Source organism: Onychostoma macrolepis, chromosome 09, assembly GCF_012432095.1.
Source record: "Onychostoma macrolepis isolate SWU-2019 chromosome 09, ASM1243209v1, whole genome shotgun sequence".
Lineage (NCBI taxonomy): Eukaryota > Metazoa > Chordata > Actinopteri > Cypriniformes > Cyprinidae > Onychostoma > Onychostoma macrolepis.
The window spans coordinates 26,936,281-26,963,720 of NC_081163.1; the positions used below are offsets into that span (position 1 = coordinate 26,936,281).

The 27,440-nt window shown below is 34.3% G+C and overlaps 1 protein-coding gene across 1 annotated transcript in view; it reads left to right on the forward strand.

Annotated features, from left to right (window-relative positions):
- The window catches only part of agps (alkylglycerone phosphate synthase), a 46,460-nt gene that overhangs the window by 5,297 nt on the left and 13,723 nt on the right, over positions 1–27,440 (forward strand). The window contains exons 2-12 of the mRNA XM_058787617.1: positions 1,361–1,450; positions 4,138–4,228; positions 4,326–4,446; positions 5,496–5,570; positions 6,807–6,878; positions 8,049–8,128; positions 10,493–10,573; positions 13,293–13,418; positions 13,574–13,682; positions 17,832–17,959; positions 20,551–20,602. Of these exons, the coding sequence (XP_058643600.1) occupies positions 1,361–1,450; positions 4,138–4,228; positions 4,326–4,446; positions 5,496–5,570; positions 6,807–6,878; positions 8,049–8,128; positions 10,493–10,573; positions 13,293–13,418; positions 13,574–13,682; positions 17,832–17,959; positions 20,551–20,602 (1,025 nt within the window). The remainder of the gene's footprint in view (positions 1–1,360; positions 1,451–4,137; positions 4,229–4,325; positions 4,447–5,495; positions 5,571–6,806; positions 6,879–8,048; positions 8,129–10,492; positions 10,574–13,292; positions 13,419–13,573; positions 13,683–17,831; positions 17,960–20,550; positions 20,603–27,440) is intronic.

A 27,440-nucleotide genomic window follows, 5' to 3' on the forward strand; every position in this document is an offset into this window, starting at 1 on the left:
TGCCAGAAACCCCTCAAGTTAAGATAATATCCTTACAACCAGTGCTAGATTCCTTACACATCATAAACCGTTACTGATGAATGTACATGACAAAAATTGTAGTTAGTAACGTAATCCATTACATTGCATATTTTAGGTAATATAATCTGAGTAGTTTTAGATTACTTTTGAAATATCTCGTTTCTCGCATTGATTTAAATAGGATACCAATTTTGTACCAAATTGATAAAATACAAAGAGTAAGAAAATATATTCCACTCATTATCAACAATATGAAGTGCATTAAACATTATATTACATTAAGTTTTCCCAAACTGGGTTTGTGAAGGAACTTTGAGTTTAATAAAAAGCTAAATTAATGAAATCATAAAATGTTTTAAATGAAAACAAATCATTTTAAAATGAAAAAAAAAAAAAGAAATATTTTTTTGTTTACCTGCATGTCATGTGACCATAACCAACATCAGAGAACCATGAACTAGGGTTGTGACGGTGAGGAAATTTTCCCACCGTTTAATCGACTTGTGACAATACCGGTATCACCTTGAGTTTGAGTTTTCCTTCTTTTCCTTGCTTTCCTTCGATTTTTAAATAGCTTGTAAAAGCACCGTGCGCATTTTACTTTCACTTCCAAATTTGCGGCAATTCGGCGTCAAGCAGTTGTTTGTTTTTAGTTCGTTTGTGTTTTTCCACTTTCCCTCACTTTCCTTTGCTTAAGCTTGTAAAAGCACCATGCGTATTTTACTTTCACTTTTAAATTAGCGACAATTCGGCTTCAATTGCTTGAATTCAATTCAAACAACAACAAGATACATCGTAGAACATGTATATAAAATAAATATTTAGTATGAATTCGTACAATGCGATTCATATGGAAATGTACCATTTGTTTTCTTTTTTCTTTTTTTTAAAGCATGAAGGTTCCCTAACTACAACCTTTAAGCATAATTTAAACTTGGAAAAAACTTAATAGCAGGTTTTTGTATTGTGAAGTTCTGTGCACTTTCATGCAGTGCCTCAAATAGATCATGATAGCAGGTCATTTGCTGTAACTGCTGTTGACTCTTTCAAATCCTTTCTTATCTGAAGGTCTGTCCATCTTGTCTCAGCAGAAGTGAATGGTGTGACCTTCAGGACTTCCATAGTAACTCTGTCATTCGGTCATGAGTGCCTGTTATCATATAGACCTTTTAATATAAGGACTGGAGCGGTTTATATCTGCAGGTCACTATAATGGCCACTAAAATTGAATATTATATTTGTAGACGTAAAGATGAAGGTTGTACATCATTGAATGTTCTTTGCTATTGACTAATATAAAATGATATTAAAACTCAGGCTCTCTCTCTCTCTCTTTCAGACAGGAGATCATGAAGTGGAATGGCTGGGGTTACAGTGACTCGAGGTTCCTCTTCAATAAAAAGGGTCAAGCAGAGTTCACAGGGAAACGGTGAGTATGAGGCACCAAACAAACACCAGTTAGACTCAGAACAGACTTCTAATTAGACTCAATGATATACAGTAAATGTGTTAATCAATCAGAGCTGACAGCACTACAATCTTAAAGTGATAGTTCACCAAATAATGAAAATTCTCCTTTTACTTTTTACTCTTTTTACCCACCCTCATGTCTGTATGACTTACTTTCTTCTGTAGAATAATACAAGGAAAAATATTTTCTTTTTTTTTTTTTTTTTTTTTTTTTTGGACCGCACTGGCTTTTATTTGTATGGGCAACAGGATTACTTTAAATATTATACCACTTATCCTGGACAAAGATGGAAAGGAGATATTACAAATTTGTCAGGATAAGATGGCTGAATAGTGTTCAAAATGTTGAACAAGTGAATAAAATGTACGCTTATTGCCTTATAGAGCTTGTAAATTATATATTTATAACCATTTACATATTATAAACATTAACCATATATTATAAATTTATATTCAATAAGTTAATTTTTAAAGATGTTAATTAAATGTAAACAATTTTGTATGAAGTACACTGGCGCCCAAAATTTGGGATCAGTAAGACTTTTAATGTTTTTTCAAGGCTGTATCTATTTGATCAAAAATACAGAAAAAAACTTTAAATTTGTGAAGTATTATTGCAATTTAAAATAACGGTTTTCTATTTTAATATACTTAAAAATATCATTTATTTCTGTGACGCAGTGCTGAATTTTCAGCATCATTACTCCAGTCTTCAGTGTCACATGATCCTTCAGAAATCATTGTAATATGCTGATTTATAATCAGTGTTTGAAGCAGTTGTGCTGCTTGATATTTTTTGGGACCTGTGATACTTTTGTCAGGATTCCTTGATAAATAAAAAGAACAGTTTTTATTCAAAAAATAAATTTTGTGTTACAATATACACTACTATTCAAAAGTTTGGGGTCAGTAAATTTATTTTCTTTTCTTTTTTTTTTTTTTTTTAAAGAAATTAATTATTGTATTCAGTGTTAAATGTGTTAAATGGATAAAAAGTTATAGAAAAAGACTTATGTTGTTAGAAAATATTTCTATGTTGAATAAATGCTGTTCTTTACAACTTTTTATTCATCAAAGAATCAAAGAAAAAAGTATCACAGGTTCCTTAAAATATTAAGCAGCACAACAGTTACAACACTCATAATAAATCAGTATATTAAAATGATTTCTGAAGGATAATGTGACACTGAAGACTGGAGTAATGATGCTGAAAATTCAACACTGCGTCACAGAAATAAATGATATTTTCAATTATATTAAAACAGAAAACCAATACTAGAAATTGCAATAATATTTCACAATATTACTGTTTTTTTCCCCTGTATTTTTGATCAAATAAATACAGCCTTGATGAGCATAAGAGACTCCATTTAAAAAAAACAAATAAAAAAAAAACATCTTACTGATCCCAAGCTTTTGAACGGCAGTGTAAATCTGCACATTAAAATTTCAAAAATGCCATTCTCCTTTAAACTCAGACTTATTTATTTATTTTGAACAAATTGCACCCTGTTTTTAAAGTAATTCTGCAGTTCGGTTGAAACATACAGTACTCTTCTAGCTATGCAAGGTCAGTTTTGGGCATTGTAGTGTTTTGAAACATTTCTAAACATTTGCATAAACAGCCTCTCACACAGAGCGTGGCACTCATAACACTGGCCCGGATGGAGAAGTTTATGTTCCTGTTTAAATTTGGTGATCTATCATACAGTCACACAATGTGTCCTTTTCTGTGTAATCATACAGACACAGTGGCGCTGCTTAATCTAACACATAAGTGAAGTGACGTATTGTGACTCTCAGATTTAACCCATCCAAGTACACAAACACAGCAGTGAACACACATACACCGTGAATATTCACCCAGAGCAGTGGAGCACCTCAGTCACTGTAGATTCACTCCCCCCACCGACAATTCCTGCCGGACCTGAGACTCGAACCCATGACCTCGGGTTATAAGTCCGACTCTCTATCCATTAGGCCACGACTGCCCAGAGTTTACTTTTAAACAAGTTTGTATCGTAACACATACAAGGCGTGTGTGTGTAAATAGAAATATATATTAACATTTGGTAGGAACTGTCAGCTCCTCTGTGTTGAGGATTGGAGGTGCACATGATGTAGTTTTTCATGGTTCAGTGTAGTGTGGTGTGCTCATGCCATCTAGTGTCTGGAATCTGCACTGCTGCATCTCAACACCAGGCTCCAGTTGCATAAACTTAGCCACCATGTTAAGATTTAAGAACTAGTTTGACCAACTAGCAGTTGCCAAGGGGTAATCAGTCTTACTTCTCCAATACAAATAAGACCAATCTGCCTTTTCATAACTGAATGAAAAAAGTTATGACCAGTCTTGAGGAAAAATTAAAAATGACTTTTTAAGACTAGTCTAAACAGTTTATGCAACCGGCCAAATCCAGGGCTCATCTGACAGTATTAGATCAGAGAGTGAGAGTTGTTCTTCAGAAACATTTAATCGATTAAATGAGTTATTAATTGTATACAATTTGAGTTGAGTTAAGAACAAAAAAACTACACGTTTACATGAATCTTTTACATGGCAATGCAAATTTAGTTTGCTGTGTTGTGGGTCATGACTGTAATGAAACCGCTTGACTGGATGGGTGTGTGTTTCGGTGGTTTCAGGTATCGGTTGAGTGGGCTGATTTTGCCAAGTCTGAAGGACTGGTTTGAGGCCACGTTTGGCGCCAATTTACAGCACAAATCTCCTGCTACAGTAAGTCAAGTGTGGTATATCAGACCTGCTGTATATCAGACTCTTGTGTTGTGTTGTGTGTGTATGTGTGTAATATGGGGTGTGTATCCTCCTCCAGCCCAGTCTGAATTTAAGTGCAGTTGCTCCTCCTAACCTGAACGAACCCTTCGTCGAGGATCTGAAAGCAGCGGGTCTGGCCATGTCACATGACCCAGAGGACCGGGTTTTCCGAGCTCATGGTACAGAACTGCCGTCTTTGTGTTTGGCAGAAAGTTTTCAAAATTTTTTTTGGTTTCATTTTGCAATGTGTTAGTACTTATTTCACTTGTGGGAAATTTGTTTCATAAAGAAATGCAACCTTGTTTTAATAAATTGTGTTGAATATGACAATGCAGAATTTTAATGGTTCTAAAATAGGTTTTCTTTCTTCTTATTATTATTATTATTATGTGATTTTAGTTTTTATTTTATTTTGATTTAAGGATTTTTTTTTTTTTAATTACAGAGTTTACTTATAATTATAAACAAGTTTGTTAAAAAATATTTTTTTATTTATTTTAATTTATATTTGATCAAAACACTTTACTCTTTAGTTTATATATGAAAATTAGTAGTTTAATTTATTATTCCTCATACACTACCATTCAAAAGTTTGGGGTCAGTAAGATTTTTTTTTTTTTTTTAATGTTTTTGAAAGAAGTCTCCTATGTTCACCAAGGCTACATTTATCAAAAATACAGTAAACTACAAATATACAATAAAATTGCAATTTAAAATAACTTTTTTCTATTTTAATATATTTTGAAATATCACCTAATATCTGTGATGAAATTTTCAGCATAATCACTTTGCTGCTCAAGAAACATTTTTTCTTATTATCATCAATGTTGAAAATGCTTCATATTTTTGTGGAAACCATGATTTTTTAAAAATAGTATAGGAAAGGTTTAAAAGAAGAGAATTCATTTGATACAGAATTTATTTATAAATGTCTGTACTGTCACTTTTGATCAAGTTAATGAATCCTTGCTGAATAAAAAAGTATTAATTTCTTAAATCATACTCGCCCAAAACTTTTAAATGGTGATATGTTTATTTAGAGGTTACAGTATTAATTGAAATCTTATTGGGTACCTCAAGTAAATAAATTGGACCATATGTGTTCATATTACAAAAAAACTCCCTTTTTTCCATTTATTTTGGGTGCTATTTATTGTCTAGTACTTTACTAGTATGAACAAGCTGAATTTGGATGTCTTTCTGAAAGCTTTTTTCTTGTCCTCCTCAGGTCACTGCCTGCATGAGATCTTTGCCCTGCGCGAGGGGAGGATAGGACGGGTGCCCGACATGGTGGTTTGGCCGAGTGAGTGACTGCAAAGGGTTAAGCATCAGTGGCTGAGTGCTAATTCATATTCATGAGAAACTGCTTTAATTAGAGAGAAAGGGGGCGTTTGCTGTCCAGTGATACTCTAGCTGCCAGAGCAGCTGCTCTCTGATTGGCGGAGTCCTGACAGCACCCATTTCACTCTCTCTGATTGATGGCTGAGCTTTGATTAGAAGAGTACCCAAGCAGCCAGCAAATCATCTGCCTCCCCGTTATACGCCTCCAAAAAGAATATTCTCTCTCGGAGAATTCATCTTTACCTCAACGGTTCTCCAATCATACAGGATTCACCCTCAGTAGATTATCCTGTAACCATCACAGTCACCTTCAGAAAACCTTCTGCGCCCCTCACACACATGAGAAATGCCTGTATTTTATGATCTCAAAGAAATGTGAATTTGAAATTGATCTGAAATTGCTTTTATTCACTGTCCAATCACATCCCAGTGAATAAAATCACACTCCAGGTTACATTATTTCCAACTGAATGCTCTCTTTCACTAAGAAATGTGACCATTTGTAAACAGTAAGGTATTGAGCTTAGATTCACTGTCACTGTGTTATTGTGTGGGATGTTTAGTGGGCAGTCAGATGTGCTCCAATGGGTCAGTGCTAGATATTGATCCACTTATCTGGAGGTAAAAGGGTTTGAGTTTTTTTTTTTTTTTTTTCCTTACAGAACAAAAATGTTCTGCAGTTGTACAGAACTGTTCAAAAGTTTGGAACAGTTAACACATTATAATGTTCCAAAAGATTTCTAAACGCTGTTCTTTTGAACTTTCTACTCGCTAAAGAATCCTGAAAAAACTATCATGGTTTCTGCTAAAATATGAAGCAGCACAAATGTTTTTTGACACTGATAATAATAAGAAATGTTTGAGATGCAATCAGCATATCAGAATGATTTCTGAATGATCATGTGACACTGAAGACTGGAGTAATGATGGTGACAATTCAGCTTTGATCACAGGAATAAATTACAGTTTAAAATACATTAAAATAGAAAACAGTTATATTAAATTACAATAATATTTCACAGTATTACTGTTTTTACTTATTTTATTTTTAAATAAAAATAAATGCAGTCTTGGTGAGCATAAGAGACCTTTCAAAAACATAAAAAAAAAGTCTTGAACAGTATTCTAAGCATAAGAGATGTTTTGTTAATAGTCACATGAAAGTGGATTATAGTGGTCATTTCATTTTTTTTTTCAGGCTGTCACAATGATGTGGAGAAGATTGTGGAACTGGCCTGCAAACACGATGTCTGCTTGATACCATATGGAGGCAAGTATCTAATGCAGATGATCGGAATTATCATTTTAAATATTGTTTATATATAAAACAAGATAAAAAACTACCACTTTAGCTGTTGCATGTCATTTAAATGTTATATCTTTAGTTTGTGCTTAGTTTATGCATCGTTGCGCTTTCCTGCTGTTTTATTCACTCTCCCCAAATTCTGAACACGCTCCAAATAAAAATAATACAAATTAAATGACAAAAAGAACATTGTTTTCTGTAGATTACATTTACACAAAAAAATAAGCTGCACAACTGTTTTCAGAATTGATGATAATCAATTTCACGAGCAGCAAATCAGCATATTAGACTGATTTCTGAAGGATCATGTGATACTGAAGACTGGAGTAATGATGCTGACAATTCAGCTTTACCATCACAAAAATTCTATTTTAAAATATATTCAGATAGAAAATGTTTATTTTACATTTTAACAATGTCTGCTGTATTTTTGAGCAAACACAAGCAGCCTTCGAGAAATCTTACCAATCAAACTTTGAGCAGTGTACTGTATATGTATTTCTCCCAGATTTTATTTATCTGTATGTTTATATAATATATCTATTGCTTTGGCAACATTGTGATGTTACACAGTCATGCCAATAAAGCTCATTTGAATTGAATTAAATTGAACTGTATTTTGTCTAGTGCTGTCAAACGATTAATCGCATCCAAAATAAAAGTTTTTGTTTACATAATATATGTATGTGTACTGTGCATATTTATTAAGTGTGTATATAAATACACACACATGCATGTATATATTTAAGAAAAATAAGTTGTTTATGTTTTAAATATATTTATATATAATATAAACTATATGAATAGAAGTAAATACATGTAAATATTTTCAAAATATATACTGCATGTGTGTATATTTACATATATACATAATAAATATACACACTACACATATATTATCTAAACAAAAACTTTTATTTTGGATGTGATTAATTGTTTGACAGCACTAATTTTATCTAATAATTTTAATGAAGTATTCAGAACATGAACCTAAATACTTTAAATGTATTATTTTTTTTATTACATTGTGTTGACAGAGCTGTTTTTCAGATCCTGTAAGTTTGAATATGTGTGATTTCTTACAATATTAACCCCGCCTCTCTCTCTCTCTCTCTGTGTCTCTCTATCGATCAGGTGGGACGAGTGTGTCCAGTGCTCTAGAGTGCCCTCGTGAGGAGACTCGCTCCATTGTCTCTTTGGACACATCTCAGATGGTGAGTGTTTACATGCATGCAGGTGTGACATACTGACACTCATTTAGCACCCGTGTGTGTGTGTGTCTGTCTCTATGGTGCATATTTTAAATATCCACGCCTACAGAGCTTTCTGTATACTGTACCTGTCTGTACTTCTCTCCTTTACTTTACCCTCTCCTGCACTTTCTCTCTCGTTTTCCCCTCTCCACATACTTCATCTGCTGCTCTGACCTTGGCTGGCCTGTTTTAGGGGTCACGGGGTCATGCACATGAAAGGCAGCGAGTCATAAGCGCGGTTGTTTTATGAGCACGGTGGCGTGATTGATAGCCGAGGGGCGGAGCCACCTGTGGAGACGGGGCGGTCTCCTGAAGTGCATTTAACCCCTGTGGAAACAAGAGGACAAAACCCGGCCGATTCTCAGAAAGCCTGAAACACACACCAGCTAAAGCCTGATTATATGTGTGTTTCTGTTGCGAAATTCACAAAATGTGCTGATTTTACTCGTCAGCCCAAGAGGAAATTCAGAGTTATTACAGATCAGACAAGACTGAAAGCAGCAGTTTGTGGTGCTGTGGTTCTCATTCTCACACACACACACACACACACACAGTGACCTCTCTCTGTCCTGACTCCCTAAGCTCAGATATGTGGGCTGAGTTTAGCGGCCGTGAATCAGTTTGACATGTGGTTTGTGGGAGACCTGCGAACACACTCACAATGTCAACACTATTGCACTTTAATCAAAATCTCTCTCCCTCTCTCATTCTAGTCTACTCCAATCATTATAATTGGTCTTTTATACCTACTGTGTATCTATTGCAGTGTATCTCAAATTTTACTGTGTGTTTGTGTTTTTGGCCACATGCTCGTGTACAATTTTTTTTTTTTTTTTTTTTTTTTTTTTTTCCATTTTGTATATTGGTTGTCTTTTGTTAGAAAATAACATTTTACAAAATCAGGGTTTAAACTGTATTTATATAGTTTGACCGTTAGAGAGAATTCTCCCAAAAATTAAAATTCTATATTAAAATTCTGCACATACAGTGTTTGTTTTTTTTTTTTTTTTTTTGTAGTCCAGTATTCATCTTAAGGATGTCTTTATGATGAGGTTAATTTAGAGTCATATTAAATTAGATTTACTTCTTAGAGGAACGTCTTTCTAAAAGTTGATGTATTCTTCTTGACTTTTCATGTGTTTTTGATTTCTGACTTGTAACACTCATGTCATGAATTGATATTTAATTCATTGATGTATTTTTAGCTGACAAAAACATACTACTATTCAAAATTGTCTGTAAGACTTTTTGTTTTGAAACAAATTAATACTTTTATTTAGCAATGATGCATTAATACGTTGATCACTAGTGGCTGTAAAGACATTTATAATGTTACATTTCCATTTAAAAAAAAAAAAAAAGAAGCTGTTCTCTTGAGCTTTATATTTATCAGACTTTTCAACATTGAAAACTTTCTATTTATCGATGATAAAAGGATTTCAAAAATATGAAGCAGAACAACTGTTTTCAACAATGATAATAATAAGAAATATTTTCTGAGCAGTAAATCAGCATATTAGAATGATTTCTGAGGGATCATGTGACCCTGAACACTGAAGTAATGATGCTGAAAATTCAGCTTCACATCACAGGAATAAAATACATTTTGAAATAGTTAGATCTTGTTAGAACAGTTATTTGACAACATTACTCTTTTTAATACTGATTTTACTGCATTTTTGATCAAATAAATGCAGTCTTGTTAAGAGAATTAAGACTTAATAAGTTTAATAACATGAAGAAAAATCTTACAGACCCCAAACTTTTGAACAGTAGTATAACTGTCTCCCGCATAGTTTCATTCCATTTTCTGTCTTATTTTTACAAATTTGTCTGCTTTCAGCAAGCTCAACCATTCAATCCCTGGTAAATTTGGTTAAAAAAAATGATTAAAAAATATTCAGTGAGTAGTATACAACCCTGTTACCAATTTTGGCATAGGGTTTTTGTTTGATTTTTGTTCTTAGAAAATAACAATCAAAATTTTAATCATATTTGGAAGTGTTCTAGTAACAGGGTTGCAAAAAATGCATTGAAATTAAATGGGTTATTGGAATAATTCGCCCAAAAATGAAAATTGTGTCATCATTTACTCACCCTCACATTGTTCCAAACCTGAAGACTTAATTTCTTCTGCTGAACACAAAAGAAGATATTTTGAGTGAAAGTCAGTGGTAAACATTTTACTGATTTGAATTTAATTATTGGGAGAACTGTCCCATTAAGAGTGCTCTGAATGCTCTTCAGCTCTTGAATTATAAATTTTAAAACTAGAGGATTCCCTGAGTGGTCTGTCATATTCAGTTATTTGTTCCTTTTGTTTAGAACCGGATATTGTGGATTGACGAGAAGAATCTAACAGCTCATCTGGAGGCTGGAATCATCGGACAGGATCTGGAGAGACAGGTCAGTCATCTACACACTGGTTTTACAAGCACACTACAATAACCAGTTCATTTCTGAGCAAAGAGCTTCCTTTTATATTCGGTTTATATGTGTGTATGTGTATGTATATGTATATGTATAAATAAAATAAAAGGATATATACAAAATAAAAGTTTTTGTTTACATAATATATGTGTGTGTGCTGTTTATTTTTATTATGTGTATATATAAATACACACGCATGCATGCATATATATAAATAGAAAATATAGAAAAATGTTATGTTCATATATATCTGTATATAATATAAATTATATGAATATAAACATATGTAAATGCATGGAATTATTTTCAAAATATATACTGTATGTGTGTGTATTTATATATGCATAATAAATATACACAGTATACACGCATATATTATGTAAACAAAAGCTTTTATTTTGATGCGATTTAATCTTTTGACAGCACATACATATATTTATTGTGTGTTTGTGTACTTGTTTATGCTACATTGTAAGGACCAAATGTCCCCACAAGGATAGTTAAACTTGGGAAAAAAATTATTAAAAATAGTAAATGATGTTTATCTGAAAGTGTAGCAATGCAAACAGGTTTTCTGTAAGGGGTAGGTTTAGGGAATAGAAAATATCATTTGGTCAGTATAAAAGTAATAGAAGTCTATGGAAAGTCCCCACAATTCATAGAAACCTAACACGTGTGTGTGTGTGTGTGTGTGTGTGTGTGTGTGTGTGTGCACATGTGTGCCAGCATTCATTTTAATGCTGAAGGGTAAAAACAGGCCATTTGCTTGTGCCTTCCTGTCTGTCCACCAAAACACACAGAGCAGATGGTCCCATCAAACTAATGTCAAAAAATGGCAATGGCCGCTGGTCTGGTGTATTTTTGTGTGTGTGTGAGATGAATTACAATCAGTCCTTCACTGTGTGTGTGTGTGTGTGTGTGTGTGTGTTGGAGGGATGCAGGACAGATGGTGGAACATTAAAGTGTGTTTGTATTTCTTGGGGGTTTGCTTAATAAAATCACCTGGAGTGTGTGTTTTATCTGACCATTTAAGACCATCGGCTCTCTCACAGGTATACAGCTGTCACGCTCACACTCCATATCATGAGTCTGACCGCAGGAAACAGATCTGAAACGCTCCATAAGGCTTCAACACCACTGTGTTTGTCCAGAAACACATTTCCTTTGAGGCTGGTGTGTTTTATTGACAGTGGTGTGATTAGAATTTTTATTATAAAACCGATATCGTCCAGCTCCTGGATTCTGATTGGTCAGTACTGTGATCCAGCTGTGCTGGAATTCGTGATATTGTAACAACTATGATGTTCAACATCTGTTCACCAGCTGCTCTGTGTACTATATCCAGGGTTTTGTTTTTTGTTTCTTGTTTTTCATATAAAAATTTAGTTGCCCAAAGTAAGATTCTGATTTAATTTATAGTGAAATTTGTTTTTGTGTTTCAAAAAGAATGTGACACAACCGGTTTTTGCTAGTATTAGAGCAATCTCTGGATCGCCAAGGATTTCTACCACCACTGTGTTTACAGATATCTCTACCGTTCAAAAGTCTGGGATTGGTATAATTAAAAAAATAAATAAATAATTTTTTCAAAGTAGTAAAGACAGGTTTGTGAAACTTTGTTTTTACTGTCCCTTTTGACCAATTTACTGTGTCATTGCTGAATAAAAGTATTAACATCTTTCATTAAATAAAAATAAAATAAATAATAAAATAAAATAAAAAAAGTAATCTATTTAATACACTTATTTCATACTAAGGTATAGTTCAAATCTATTAACATATCTACTGACATGTTGCTCGAGACTTACTGATATAAAAATTATTATTAATCTTTATTTGGACTATTACTTGTGCACAATGCACATTTCCGAATGTTAAGCCTAAAATGTGTTTTAATGTCACTATTAATGGGGAATAATATCAGTCTTTAAATGCAAGATATTTAAAGTGTACCTGAAGTATATTTGCAATAGTTCCACTTCAGCACAATCAAATATACTTCAGTTCATCTTTAGTTGGACTTCAGCACTACTTCTGCACAATTAAAGTACATTAAGTACAAAATTAGTTGTTCCAATTTAGCAGACTGCAAGTATACCAGTTTAGCATACCAACAGTATAACTGCAGTGTTTTTTTATTAAGTACGTAAATATGTAAATGTATTTGTATAGCGTACTTAGCATGAAATAAATGTATTTCGAATGCATTTTAGTATATTTATTTTTTACTATAGTTCCCCTAAAAATGAAAAATCTGTCATTGTTTATTCACCCTGAAGTTGCTCCAAGCCTGTATGAGTGTGTTTCTTCTGTTGAGCACAAAATAATAATTTTGAAAAATGCTAGTCACCCAAAAGTTCCATAGATATTTTTTTTTTTTTTCATGCTATGGATGTCAATGGCTACCGAAAACCATTTGGTTACCCACGTTCTTCAAAATATCTTCTTTTGTGCTCAACAGAAGACAGACACTCATACAGGTTTGGAACAATATCAAGGTGAATATACGATGACTGAATTTTCATTTTTTTTAATGTCAGAGACTGTATTATTTAGACAAAAAACATACTTAATGAGTTTGATTAATAAAGTATTTTTTTTTTAATGAAAAATATTATGTACAGAAAATAATGCATCACTCGTTTTGTACATTTCTGTTGAGGTTGTTTTGTGTTTTTTTTTATGTGATTTATAGTTGAATGAGCATGGTTACTGTACGGGCCACGAGCCGGACTCCATGGAGTTCAGTTCTCTGGGCGGCTGGGTGGCCACACGGGCATCAGGCATGAAGAAAAACATCTATGGCAACATTGAGGAACTGGTATGTCTCCCTGTTTCTCAACACACAAACACACACAGGTCTGGGACAGAGTTCACATTCATGCTCACACACTTCAAATGTTTCATCCGCATCAGTCCTGCAGTGTAGATGTATTTCAGGTCATTCAGGGTACCTGTGATCTCATGTGTTCCCAGGTGGTGCATATAAAGATGGTGACCCCTAGAGGAGTGATTGAGAAGAGCTGTCTGGGGCCCCGCATGTCCACCGGCCCCGACATACATCACTTCATACTGGGCTCAGAGGGTACGGACTCATGATGTTTTGTGTGAGGAGTGTTTCTGAAAAGATCCGTTTCTCAGTGAATCTTCAGAAATGTGTCAAGAACATGTTTGACATCTGGCTTGTATTTCCCCTCAAAAAAATAAGTCTAAACAGTAATAATAATAATAGTGATAAAAGAAAACAAAATCTATTTTTAAGACCATGAAAGTTTTTAATTTCTTGACAATTAAGAACATTTCGAACAACTTCTTGTTTTTTTCCCCATGTAAAATTTCTCAATTTTGAGGTGAAATTACAGCCTGTTTTTGTTAGCGATTGCACTTTGAGCGACTTCAAATTCAGTTCAAATTCTTTCTGATCCCTAAATAATCAAATAAATAATTAAATAAAAAAAAATCAAAAAAAAAAAAAGTTACAAATGCTAACTGACAACAGCCCAAAATATACTTCAGTTTTAATGTGAATGTTTAGCGTATGTACCGCTGAACACATAGCCTTTCCAAGTATACTGCATTTAATATTGTGTGAGAAAATTGTGCACATATACTATCCTGATGACAAAATGGAAGTCTTGTGCACTGTACACATTTCTTAGTGTACACAAAAAACTGAAGTATATAACTTGACAATCTGTTCTTAGATTGGAGCCTCTTCTAATTGTGCACGCTGATGTTAGTTTTACATTGGTTGGGTCACTGATAGTGATGAGCATAATAAGGGTGTTTATACTGTAGTGAGAGTTCTTATCAATCACTTTTCTTAAAAACAGTCCTCTTAATCAGAGAGATTTGTAAAGCAAACGTTTTGTTTATCTTTATCTAAGGTCATTTTGCCATGTTTGGGCTTCTCTTGTAGAGCTGCAGTCATATCAGCATGAAGTCTTGTCCATTCTGCCCCTTTTTTTTTGTTTTTTTCTCAAAGTAATAACCACACGCTTAGGAAGAGACCAACATGTAAAGTGACCAAGCACAGTTAAAGATAGATCAATTTAAAACAAATTATACAATGTACAATTAAGCAAACTGAACATTTCTAGTAGCTTACTTGATATTAAAGGAATAGTTCAACCATTTTTTTTTTTTTTAAATTTATTTACTGACCTTCAGGTCATCCAAGATGTAGATGTACATTTATTTCATCAGAACAGATTTGGAGAAATGTACATTACATCTTGCTCACCAGTGGATCCTCTGCAGTGAATGGGTGCCGTCAGAATGAGAGTCCAAACAGCTGATAAAATAATCCACAAGTAATCCACACCACTCCAATCCATCAAATAATATCTTGTGAAGTGTGTTCATAAGGAAAAAAATCCATCATTATTGGTGTTTTAACTTTAAACCATCACTTCTGGCCCAAATATGACTCTATAATCCATAATAACGCTTCCTCCAGTAAAAAAGTCCACCCCCTGTGATGTTTTAATCAGCTGTTTGGACTTTCATTCTGACGGCACCCATTCACTGCAGAGGGTCCACTAGTGAGCAAGTGATGGAATGCTACATTTTTTGGGTGAACTATTCTTTTAAGTTCTTCAAGTCTTGGAAAACTTTGGAAAGTCCATAGTTCTTCCTCCCAGAAGTCACGTAGCAGTCATGCCATCTGACTGAAACTTGTGATTTTCAAAGTGCTTTCCAGTTTTGTGGACAGGGACGAGAGTCTGAAACTGAGACTATGTTTGGGCTTTCCTGTGAGCCAGTAGAGGGCAGTGAAACATGTTCAGCTTTCAATGCCAATGTTTCTCACACTCTCCTCAGAGAGGGCGACAAGTCAGAACTATGTGCTTGATATCTTATGTGTCATGATGCTGTTTAAACGTATCAACTTTATCCAAATAAAAGGATATTGTTATTAATTTGTCTCTCTAAAAATTCATTAAGCTGTTCATGAAGCCCTGAACTGATGAAAATGGGTCGTAATCGTTGTGTTTGGTAAAATGGTCTGTGAAGCTTTTTATGGCTCGTATGAATTCTTTGTGGGAGGATGAATATTTCCCGGGATTAATCTGCATTAATTAAACATTCATGATTCCATTAGGAAGGACATCTGGCTTCTTTAATGGCTTTGTAATGTCAGGGGCATTTAGACACTTAAGAAAGGCCGTTTCACCTTTTCCCCTCTGACACGCTAAAGTTCAGATGACAGAGTTATTGTTGTTGTTTTTACGGGGGTCAGGAGATCTTTAGATGTAAGGATTCTCGTCTGAGAGGTGTGTGTGTGTGTGTGTGTGTGTTTAAAGGAATATTCAGGGTTAAATACACACAACCTAAGTGATGTCTGTTATCATTGTAAAAATATCCTGTTAAATTACAGTAAAAAAAAACCCACCTGTGGTTGCCAGAAATTCATCATAAAAAAAGTTACTGTGACAATGTTTGAGATATTACGGGATGGCATAAACTTTTTTTAGAATTGTAAATTTTATTGAGTGATATAGTGTTAATATACCAAGTTACTACCAACTACCAAAATCTTCTTTGTAGCCTAAAATGTTCTTATAACCACCATAATAATATAGGTGAAAGCCACATGATGAATTGAAGTTCATCTTAAGTTTCTTGTTCATAAAACATTTCCACTACTATTGAATAGAAAATAAACAGGGACTGGGACACACACAAACACAAAACACCATTATGGTGACACTCATTACTCTAAAATATTCAACAAACATTCACTTAATATCATACAATGTAACACAAAACACCCTAAAGGACACACCTGATAAAAAATAAGAAAAAATGAACTATTTATTTAAATAAAATGTAATCATATGTGCTGTGTCATGCAGGGACTTCTGGGATGTATCATTACTGTTTTTGATATGGTAATTTATATAGTTGTCATAATTAGTAGTTATCATAATGATATAGTAATTCAAAAGCCATTGATACAGTATTTTACAGTAAAGCTACGTATGTGATGTTAAACCATTTACTTTTAAGTTCTGTTTTCTACCATAAATGATATGGCAAATCATAGTTTTATTTACCAAAAAACATACTTTTTTTTTTTAACAGTACTTTGTAGTAAAATTACATAATTTATTTACTTTTACTGTTTGCACCATAATTTTTATAAGTCCCTTTTACTTCCAAAAACATAGATTTGACAGTATTTTACAGTATAATTATATAGGTGATGTTAAAACATTTACTGTTTTTTGCCAAAAATTATATAATTCAGTTTTCCCTTCCAAAAACTATAAATTCACAGTAAAATTACATATACTGCGATGTTAACTATTTACTTTTTATACATTAATTCATTATTTTTACTAATGAAAACCACAAATATGGCAGTATTTTACAGTAAAATTCTATATAATGCAACGTTAAACCATATATTTTTACCTTGTATGATAAGGTAACTGACTGTTAAACAAATTAACAGGTTTTTAATGATGCATTTTATAGTCTTCCTCTTTAAAAAATTACAAACATTTTTACAGAGCATTCTTCCAGTATTTTTACATTTTAATGAAGACTGTGAGTGAAGGATGAGGATGAGTGGTGTGTTGTTGCTGAGGTTTGTTCTGCTCATAAAGCCTCGTCCAGCATACGGTCTCCCTGATGGGGAGCATAAACTCTCCACAGGACTTTATCACCAGTGTTGCACACTCACACACGTACGCTCGCTCTGGTCTGTCAGTAATGAGTCTAGAAGGCCAGTCTCAGAGCAGCAGACGCAGGGTTTCCCTCAGGGGTCAGAGGTCATGCTGGTTTGGGACAGGAAGCCTGCTGCGCCGGGCCCTCGGTGGCTCTGCTCTCCCCCCAGTGTGCCGTTTGATATTGACCTGCTTTGTCACAGAACACAGTCTGTAAATCTCTCTGCTTCCTTTTGGAGCGGAAGAAACTTGAGCGTTCAGGTGAAAATGAACATGCAGATCTCCTGCAGAGAGCCAGAGGCTCCATTCATATATGTATGTGTGTGTGTGTGTGTGTGTGTGTGTGTGTGTTGCATACACATTTAACTCTCTGATATCCTGTGCTTGATTTTAAAGACTATTCAAATCATGCATCTTACAGATCACACACATTTTCAGCCCTTGTGTGTGAGACAGTAATTGTGAATCAGATCAAACCTTAAAACCAATCACTGCTGTGATATTCTTTGTGACCACATGGTTCCCATATGTTTAAGCTGATTAATATGTGTCTTGCTCCTTAGGAACTCTGGGAGTGGTGACTGAAGTTACACTGAAGATCCGACCCATTCCTGAGTATCAGAAGTACGGCTCCGTTGTCTTCCCAAACTTCCAGCAGGGTGTGGCGTGCCTGAGAGAGGTGGCCAGACAGGTCAGTACAGGACTACATGGAATTCAGAAAAACTACTTATTTATATAAATTATAACTTAATTTTCTAGAGATGGTTTGATTCAGACAATCTGAGTGATGCTGATTTCAAAATGATGTTATAACATTACTGATGCAAATTACCAGAACATTACCAATCAAAAAGTTTTTTATTTTTTGAAAGAAGTTTGTGTTCACCAAGTCTGCAGTAATATTGTGAAATATTAGTTTAAAATGTTTTCTATTTGAATACATTTTAAAATGTGGTTTATTCCTGTGATTTCAAAGCTGAATTTTCATCATTATCATTACTCCAGTCTTTGGTCCCTTATGAAAATTAACCACCGTTTTACAAAAAATAAATAAATAAATAAACATGGTTATGTTAAACCATGGTAAACACAAATTAAACAAGGTTTTGCTACACTAACCATAGTTTGACCATGGTATTTGTTGTAAACTGTGGTTATACAAAATGGCAATCAGCCTGCCAAAAAAATTATAATTTAGTACACTTTTACTATAATAACACTATGGTTAATTTTCATAAAGCATGTCACATGATTCTTCAAAAATCATCCTAATATGCTGACTTGCTGCTCAAGAAACATTTCTTATTATTATCAGTGTTACAATTATAATTATTATTAAATATAATAATTATTCGCAGTCACAAAAGTACATTCTTTGCATATTTGCTTTAAAGCCTTGCTGGTTAAACGTTTCATTCATGTGCTGTTCTGACGTGCACTTTTTCTCAGCGCATACACCCGAAGCGGTGAAAAAAGCCTGTCAAACAGCGCCTGATAACTGAACTAAGTTATATTTTGCGCTAATACTGTCAACACACACACACTTTACATACAGACTCAGTTGGTTATGTCTAAAATGAAAGTAAACAGTTGAGAGAAAAACAGATGCATGCAGCTCTTAAAGGGACAGGAGACTAAACATGCAGCCGACTGTCATTAAAGGGATAGTTCACCCTAAAATTTAATTTGTCATTATTTACTCACTCACATGTTGTCCTAAATCTGTATTAATTTATTTCTTGTACTGAACACAAAAGAAGATATTTTGAAGAATGTGGGTAACCAAACAGTTGCTGGTCTACATTGACTTTGATAGAAGGAAAAAAATCCTATGGAAGTTAATGTGGACCAGCAACCAGTTTGGTTTTCCACCTTCTTCAACGTAGCATTTATGTTCAGCAGAAGAAAGAAACTCATTCAGGTTTAAAAAAAACAACAACTTTTGAGTGATGGTATAAACACAACACTATGACAGATGACAGAATTTTTATTTTTGGGTGAATTATTCCTTTAATGTTAATAAAACAACAGAACTGCAGAGAAAAATCACTCACTACTCTTGACTGAAAACTTTAATACATTTACTTTAATAGGAATCAATCTATATAGTGTTTTATTTTTATATTTGTTCATTCAGTTTTTTGAATGCTCCTGCTAAATACACCTATTGTACCTGAAAATAAAACACTCTTTGTTTTATTTGTATATTATGTGTATTTGTAATGTGTATCGTTGTGTTTATTTTTAATAACAAAGATAAAATAATGACAAAGATTTTTATTTCCGCCCACTTTGGCCTAAATATCCACCATTTTTTACAAATATTTTGTTACCTTGAAAGGCTTTGTCTTTATAATAGGGAAATTCACTTGCAAAAACATGCAAAATAGTAAAACCAACATGACAAAGAATTGTGATTTAAAATAATTTAAAAAATCAGATGATATTTATGCCATATCGCCCACTGTTTTAATAAATTGCTAGCACGTTTGAGCAAATAGAAATCTTTCGTAACATTACAAATGTCTTTACACTTTTGTTCAATCTGTCCTTGCTGAGTAAAAGTATTAACTTCTTTAAAAAAAAATCTTACTGACCTCAGACCTTTGACCACTACTGTATATATTTAGCATTAAGTATACCAAAAGTATAAATTAAACTCATATAATAATTTTATATAGCTATTATATAGATTTACTAGTATCTAATACTGCATATTGTGCATCTGTACATCTTTCATGCCTTGTAACATGCTGAACACTTATGGCATGTTTGTTAGAGAGCATTGATTTGAAGGCTGGGATCTGTGTGAGTTTGTTGAGTAAGGCAGCGGCTCTCATTACAGTGTGTGTACCTGCAGTTCTGCTCAGACTCTGGCTAATGGCCTTAGATCTCAGCCTCTCATTAGTCTGTGGACCTGCTGCTGGTGTAGCTGTTATTGATGAGCAAGCGCAGTGCTAGCGTTCTGTACAGCACTGCTTCTTATTAGTCCATAAACAAACTGTGATCCAAAGTTAAAATTAAATTATTGATTATGCTATTCAGGACCTGCACTGCTCCTCTCTCTGTGTTTATCTTTGCCCACGGCTGCCTGTAAAAAATAAGGTTTTATTTTAATTGGAATATCATTTCGATGTAGTGTAGGTGTTTCCTAAAAAATATTTGCTGAGCAATAATAATATTGTAGATTTGTTTAAAACTATGGGTGAGGGTCATCATTATACATCTCCATATATTAATTTGTTTCTGTCTGAAGTTTCATTTTCTTTATTTTTGTTTCAGAGATGCGCTCCAGCATCCATTCGGCTAATGGACAATGAGCAATTTCAGTTTGGTGAGTTTTGTTTTTCCTTAATATTACTTAGTTTTTTCTGTGGAACATAAAAGGTATTTTGAAGAGTCTTTACACGGCTCTTTTACAATGACAGTTCATAACGACAACAGCTGCCTTCAGAAAGGAACAAAAAAGCAATAGAAATGGCAGTAGTCCATGTGACTTGTGAAATCATGTGATAGCTTATGTGATTTATTAAATTAAACATAAAAACCATTGCGAATAATGATTTTCTGGTCAGTTGTGACCAGATGATTGACTCGGTGAACTCAAGAACCGAATCACTAAACTCAGTCATTCAGTCTTGATTTGTGAACAAGAACATTGTCAAAAGATCCACGTCTTTTCTGACTTGTTAATATAAATCTTTGCTTAAAGGTGACTAGGCATGTGACGGTATCAAATTTTCATGTTGCGATTAATTGCTAATACTTTTATCACGGTATATGGTAGTATCACAATATTTAAATTTATTTGCAAAAAAGTGTTGTCATAAAGTATAGTAGGTTTAATAACTTTTTTCTTATAATAAGAATGACTGAAAATGTATATACAATAAAGCAATACAAAAAATGTATTATTATTATCATTTCTCACAGATTAAAGTGCAAAATAATTATAAAGACCAATAGGTAACATTTTACAATAAGATCTCATTGGTTATCCTTAGATAATGTACTAACATTAAAGGGATAGTCCACCCCAAAAATGAAAATTCTGTCATTAATTACTCAGCCTAATGTCGTTCCAAACCCGTTCGTTCATCTTCGGAACACAAATTAAGATATTTTTGATGAAATCTGAGAGCTCTCTGTCCCTCCAATAGACAGCAACGCAACTGTAATGTTCCCAGGTCCAGAAACATAGCAAGGACATCGGTAAACTAGTCCATGTGACATCAGTGGTTCAACCATAATTTTACAAAGCGATGAGAATACTTTGTGCGCAAAGAAAACAACGACTTTATTCAACAATTTGTAATTTAAATACATTCCAGAAAGCAGCAGCTGCTTTGTTTACTGGGTTTCCGGGGTAACGGTTGCATTTCTGCTGTTCAGCACCATCAATTTGTAATATAGCTGTATTTTGAAGTGCGCACGATAACAATATTGTGCATATTTATTATCGTGATATATCGCATTACCGAATACCGGCAAATGTCTAAAGGTGACATATCATGAAAATCTGACTTTTTCCATGTTTAAGTGCTATAATCGGGTCCCTGGTGCATATTCCAACCCAGAAAACATGAAAAAGAAAAACCCAGTAACTTTGTTTTGGTAAGCCTTTCTGAGCCGCTCAGATTTCACTCCCCCTTTGACGTAGAAAGGGGATCTCATTATAATACTACCAACCCTTAATCTTTAAAAAGCTTCCACCCATGGTGCAGTCATTGTGTTTTCGCAAGCGACAACGGTAAATGGGGAAAGTTGGAGCAAAGCATGCTAACTGTTCTGTCTAGGGTGGGATGCATCAAATGTTCTTCAACCAAAATTATTTGATCGAAAACAGCAAAAAACTCTCATACGGTGTTCGGCCGAATAAGCGAAAAGACCGAATAAACTGTACCGAACAATGATGTGATGCCATCAAATAGAGGCGCACACTAACGCAGCAAACATATCCGCAGTGTGGAGGCAATTAAAACTGTTCAAGAAAGACGCAAAAATCATTACAAGCACCGATAGTGCGAGACGCTTAGTGCTGCTTTTCATGTCTCTGATGAGAAGAGGAAGAGGGTGGTTGTTGCTGGTTACTGTATGATGATTCCACAAAAGTTGTTTGCACTGCGCTCTTCCGTCGCTTGATCTTTCGTTTAGGTGCGTTAATCTATTAAATCACTTATTATACAAAACCATGATCCGCACTCACATGAAACGGTCTTTTCTTTTCATTTTATTCTACATTTATCACCAATAGGACAAGGACAAATCCTTTAACCTAAAATCTTTAATACACTGAGGAAGGCCTTTGAGCCGAAACGTTTGTGTTTTTTGTCTTACATTATTGAAATACTTTTAAAGGGATATTTCATTGAAACATGAAAGTTTTATTGTTTATTCACCCTCAAGTTGTTTTTCAAACCTGTAGGAGTTTCTTTCTTCTGTGGGACATAAAAGAAGATGTTTTGAAGAATGTTTGTAACCTAACAGTTTCGGTTTGCATTGACTTTTTTGTCCATACAGTAGAAATCAATGGGACCCAAAACCACTTGGTCATTAATAGTTATTAAGGTAGTTGTTAAGTTTAGGTATTGGGTAGGATTAGGGATGTAAAATATAGTCATGCTGAATATGTGCTTTATACGTACTAATAAACAGCCAATATGATAATAATAGGCATGCTAAAAAGAAGCTAATGGGAGTGCAGGGTGTGTTGTCATGGTTACAGTGCTGTCTCAGAAGGGCTGGCGAGGAGTGCGGCCTTGTGTCCTTTGTGGGCTGATCTCAGATCAGCACTGCTCTGCTCCAGCCAATCACACAAACCTCAGGAAAGAGCAGTTACACACAGGGCTGTCCCGATAACCGCAATATCGCAATACCGCGCTATTGACGAGCATAACCGCAGAGAAATGCAACAACCGCAGCAGCCGCGATATTTCAGTGTTTTCTTTTTCGTAAGGTTACGCCCATCTTGTTTTACACTTCGTGCATGTGTACTGAATATTAGTAATGATAACAAAGTGTACCATGATGATTTGCACAGAGGCTCAGTAAATTTGCACTTAACAAGCCTAAACAGACTGCGTGCGAATGAGAGAGAGATCGACTGATCGCGTGCGATTACCTGCGTCTGTCCTTCAGGCCGAGTCATGTATATCTGTGAAAACAGGTTGTCATGTCCAAGGAAAGCGAAATCTGTCTTAGCATCGACGCTCTGCTGGTCAGCCGAGCCTTTAAAAGTGGCGCTCAAAGTTAAAATAATTTAAACAACGTGTTTCATTACAAATCTCTGAATGAATCAGCGCTTTTGAACGTGTAGTTGAATGAAGACTCACTAAAAGACAGTCTCTTGCCGCCACCTTGAGGCGAAACAATGAAGCTGCACTGACTGACAGCCGTCTAGAACACGCAGGTGAAATATCAACAGAAAAAGTATCTTGTCCAGTCAGATGCGAGGATCAGAACTAACTGTATGTATATAGGCTAACAATATACTAATGATCTTATTGTCAGGTTTATGTTTTGTTATGTGGACCGTTATTTTGTGATTCTCTTCTGTTTACTTCACTTCCTGTTTCGACGCGATGTAGTTTCGGTTTGATTGGTTTCTGAATATGACCTCCTTACATCGTAACACACACACACACACACACACACACACACACACACACACACAGACAGACAGACAGACAGACACAGGTTATATATATAATACCGCATACCGCGCTATTGAGCCACTCAAAATTACCGCAAGGGAAATTCCTTAACCGCGACAGCCCTAGTTACACATGCAGTCACCTGTCTGCTTTGGGAAGCAGTATCTTGCATTTGTAATTACATAATTACTTATTATCAAAGCAGAATATTTTTTTGTGGAAACTGTGATACTTTTTTTCAGGATTATTTTATGAATAGAAATTTCAAAAGAGCAGATTTTATTTTTTTATTTTTTTTTTTTTTATTGAAATAATTTGTACCATTATAAATGTATTAACTGTCACTTTAGATCAATAAACATAATTTCTTCCTTTTAAAAAATAAATAAATAAATAAACTTCTTACTGGCTCCAAACTTTTAAATGGTAGCATATATTTTATTCATAATATAATACTGGTTTAATTACAGTACTGTTAAAATAATACTAGTGTATATGTATGTGTATATATGTGTGTACCTGTTTTTCTATTCAGGTGGGGACTTAAACCTGAATACACACAGACTCATGGGGACTCATGTCACGGTGGGGACCTAAATTGAGGTCCCCACAGGTAAACAAGCTAATAAATCACACAGAATGACCTTTTTTGAAAATCTAAAATGCAGAAAGTTTCCTGTAAGGGGTAGGTTTGGGTGTAGGGCAATAGAATATGTGGTCTGTACAGTAGAAAAAGCATTACGCCTATGGAGAGTCCCCACAAGGATAGCAAACCAGACATGAGTGTGTGTGTGTACATATGTATGTATGTATGTATGTATATGTGTGTGTAAACAAAAAGAAATTACATCATTTATTTGAAGCACTTCTGTAAAATTGTGTAATAATAACACTTTTTTGTTTATTGAACAGTTATACGGCAATCTTAATGTTATTGTTTACGTTTCAGTTTTACAATAAGTAATTACTCTGCCACAAACCTGATTTCAAAATCAATATATCATTTTTAAATTATGTGCGCAAAGCCTAATTAATATTCATAAGCTAAGCCTTCTGTGTTTTGTGACATCACAAACACGGTTTCCACGGTTTAGTTAGACTATTTCTTTTGTGATGTACAGTCATTGACAGGTACATAATTCCCTACAACACTGTGTATCCATAACCGAATATTATCTGAGTGATACGAGCTGGTTATGTAATATGGGAAAACTGAGAGCAAGAAGTAGAGAAACACAGAGAGCCTGTGTTTCCACAGTCATCAGTTATAATCCATTTCTGGCTTTAGAGACAGTTATTTGTTGTCATATTCCACTCCACTGAGATGAATTGGAAGATTTAGCATTTGAGAGCTTTGTTTTGGTTTTTATTACTTGTTGTTGTTGTTGTTGTTTTGTGTATTCATTACATCAAGTGGTTTAATTTGGTCTGGTATAATTTATCTCTGGAGAACCCCTACTCGCGCTGCCTCGTATAAAGTGAAATTGATCATTATTTTACCAGCTGAGCAGCGAGCGAATGCACAAACACACAATTCAGGAACAATGAAAAATGGCCCTGGCAGCAATTAAGCTCACAGTGCAGCCGAGGTTTATAACGTTACATGCGGAGATGTGGGGGAATTTGTGAGGGGTTGCCAGATATATCTGGAAAAGTTCCCCCGTCTCCAGGGATCTCATTAACTCCTGTTCGGCTCTGTGTTTTCATCGACGGTGCACTTCTGAGAGGCAGAGAGATGTATTGACTCTTTAATGAAGACTCCAGTCTCTGTAATCTTAATGCTTTTTGCAGCATGCACACTCTTTAAGCCCAGAAGTGTGGCTGTATTATTTTTATATGTGTGTTATAATCGCAAACAGAAGAAAGGGGAGATAATGAGTGTTGTTATAATGAGCGTTGTAGTGCATTCAGATGCATTGTAAGGGTTTGGATCCTCACAAACTGAAGGTCGCTGGGGCTGAATGTGACTGAAATGACTGAAAATCTGTTCTGTGTAAACATTACTGTACTGCAAAGTGTATGACCAAAAAAAGTTTGTCTCAGAATAAAGTAATTTTACATCGTGGTAAAGTACCCTAGTTCATTTATTGAATTTATATATTCAGTGCAGCAAAACGAGTTTATTGTGAGTTATTGAGGATATTGTGAAATATTAGTACAATTTAAATTAACTGTTTTCAATTTTAATATAATTTATTCCTGTGATGTATAGCTGAATTTTCATCATCTTCACTTCAGTCTTCAGTGTCACATGACCCATCATAAATCTTTTTAATATGCTGATTTGCTGCTCAAGAAACATTTCTTATCAGTGTTGAAAAACTCTTGTTCTACATATTTATTTTATTTACTTTTGACACCATGAAACTTTTTTTTTTTAGGATTAGAAATGGATGACTAGAACCATTTTTTGTACCATTATAAGAGTCTGCATTATAAAATACTGTCACTTTTGATTGATTTAATGCATCTTTGCAGAATAAAAGTATTGATTTGTTTAAAAAAAAAAAGTAATATAATAAAAATGACCCCAAATTCTTTTAATGCTAGTGTATATTGATGAAATTCAAGAAAAAAAGAAATTAAACATTACATAACAGTGGTAATGGCTGTTTTGGGGTAATTTAGGGAATCACTATTAATACATAAAGGAATCAAAGGAACTACAACTCATTATATTATGTTCGTTTATTATTTTTATTTGATTTTTTTTTTATTAACTTGGATGCAAAAATGCAAAAGCAAAATATTGGATGCAAAAGATAATAAATGCAAAAACTACCAAAAAAAGGAATAAATAAGTTCAAACTCATTTCACGAAATGAGTAAAAATATTATATTTATTATATTAGAAATGTACAAATATTTAGTTTAATTCTGATTAAGTGAGGCATGTTTGAAGCTGTTGCTAAATAGTTCATGTGTGCACTGTACCTCAGATGAGTTTTTATTAATGCACCAAGTTGTGACGTTATAAAGCATCCACAAACTAAAACTAAATTCACTGACATAACAGATGCCTTACTTAATAACAAGTTTTTCATTTTCATGACTTATGTGGGACACGTCCTGCTCAGTTTTGACACGTTTTTCTAAGTTTAGTCATTCTTGTGTGTAAATTCTGATAAATATACTTACTAGAAATCGGTCATCGGTAATCTTTTTTTCTACCATTGCGTGGTATATATCATCATAGCGCCCAGCACTGAGAGACCATATAGCACACAGGACATGATAGCCAGAGACAGGGGGAGTGTGTGTGGACACAACACAAACCAGAATTCAACGACTGTGACGTGACTAGCATGTTTGAGATATTTCTCACACCGATTCATGTCAGTTTTCAGTTGATTTGAATGAATCTGAGATTTAGTGTTCGTTCTGAGATAATTCTGACTCTGTATGTGAGATTTAGCAGCGTTTCATATCAGAGCAGCTGCTATCAGGATGATTTATGACAAACCCCCTGTGAAACATGCTCACTGCGTTCCCTCTCGCTCTCTCTCCCTCTCTGTCTCC